Source organism: Natrix helvetica (assembly GCF_964273705.1).
Source record: "Natrix helvetica genome assembly, chromosome: 2".
Classification (NCBI taxonomy): Eukaryota; Metazoa; Chordata; class Lepidosauria; order Squamata; family Natricidae; genus Natrix; species Natrix helvetica.
In genome coordinates this window covers 272727772-272729492 of record NC_138552.1, presented here as the reverse complement: position 1 = coordinate 272729492, position 1721 = coordinate 272727772, and the positions used below count along the sequence as shown (strand labels likewise).

At 50.2% G+C, this 1721-nt stretch overlaps 1 protein-coding gene across 1 annotated transcript; it reads left to right on the top strand.

The window, feature by feature from the left end:
- Positions 1–298: 298 nt before the first annotated feature.
- LOC309387459 (uncharacterized protein C2orf72 homolog) lies at positions 299–964 on the top strand (the record flags this gene model as incomplete). Its single annotated transcript, XM_081943940.1, has 1 exon — positions 299–964. The coding sequence occupies one exon, from the start codon at positions 299–301 to the stop codon at positions 962–964; it is 666 nt and encodes a 221-aa protein (XP_081800066.1).
- Between the last annotated feature and the right edge of the window lie 757 nt (positions 965–1721).

Here is a 1721-nt window from a genome sequence, read left to right as displayed (position 1 = left end):
ATCTGCTATGTTTGACTGACTTGGCTGCAGCCCACCTCAGACCTGATAGTAACAGTTAGTTCTAACTAGGGATGCTCTTATTTAGAAAGAATCCATCTGGGCTCCATTAGCTAGATAACAATTTGTCTTCAATCCCATGCTAAATAATTAACTTTGCTACCGTTGGTCTTTGGGACAGGCTGATCCAGGTTTACAAGCTGAGCTTGGGCATTGTGACATCATGGGGGGAGGGGGTTTGCCTAGAGGCCTTGCCAGGTTAGTTCAGGGCAGCTGGACAGAGACTCCATGAAAGCAGGACATGACCAAGGAGGGGCAGGGCTCGGAACAGCTTCCTGCACCAATATGCATCCCAGGCCCCGGGGACAAGATCTTACAGGATTTTCAGATCCTGGTGCAGAAGGTGGGGGGGAGGCCTGAGGTTCTTCTCATTGGGGAGACCCTGGAAGGCAGGGACATCCATAAGATGATGGCCTCTTTTGTTAAGGACATGTTCTCTTCCTCCTGTCACTCAGTCCACCCTGCCGATGCTTTGAAAGAGCCTGGTGTCACCTGCCCTTTTGGTGGCAAGCAATGCCAGCTCATCTTCTTTCTGTGCCGTGCCTCCTGCATAAAGGGCAAGGAGACCGAACTGCGGAAAGTTTTGCAGCAGGTGAAGAAATACGTCCAGAAATCCCCCTGCGCCCTAGTAGGAATCATTATGGAACCCAAGAGAGGGGAGGCCGAGGAAGCCCGTGTCCATCTGCTTCGACTGTTGCGGGGCATCTTCCCAAAGGCTTCACCACAGAAACGGGGCAAACAGCCGGCTGCCAAAGAAAATCAGGATCAGGCAGCACCATTGGAATTGGAAGACGTGGAGATAGAAGCAGAGGTCTATGTCCCAGGTTATCCCCGGGGTAACTTGGCCATCATGAAGGCAGCTTGTCGTGCTTCGGAAGCCCTGAGCAGAGGTGGGAGACTAGACTAGACTAAGAATGGGCTACTTTTTTTTCTCGGTGGGTATGCTTTTATTTTTGGTCTCCTAATGCAGGGGTCCCTAACCTCTGGTCCATGAACCGGCACTGGTCTGTGACATTGTTGTGACCCACCAGCAGCCACAACAGAGCTTGTAGCAGATTCAATACAATACAATACAATACAATACAATACAATACAATAGCAGAGTTGGAAGGGACCTTGGAGGTCTTCTAGTCCAACCCCTTGCCTAGGCAGGAAACCCTATACCGTTTCAAACAAATGGTTCTCCAACATCTTCTTAAAGACTTCCAGTGTTGGGGCATTCACAAGTTCTGGAGGCAAGCTGTTCCACTGATTAATTGTTCTAACTGTCAGGAAGTTTCTCTTCAATTCTAAGTTGCTTCTCTCCTTGATTAGTTTCCACCCATTGCTTCTTGTTCTACCCTCAGGTGCCTTGGAAAATAGTTTGACTCCCTCTTCTTTGTGGCAACCCCTGAGATGTTGGAACACTGCTATCATGTCTCATGTTCAGACAGTGAGGAGGTTGGGGAGGAACATGGGCCAGTCCTGGAGTCTGGGGAAGGCTCTGATGAGCGATCTGTGTCGGAGGCAGAGAGGGGGCCAGGACTGTATGCCAGTTATCAGCTGCCTTCAGAGGCAGATATCAGTGAGGCAGATGAACAGCTGGAGCCTGTTTCCAGTGTGCGCATGCGCAGCGTTGCCAGAAGATGGGAACAACTAAAGAACAGGGGTTGACTTGGGAGTAA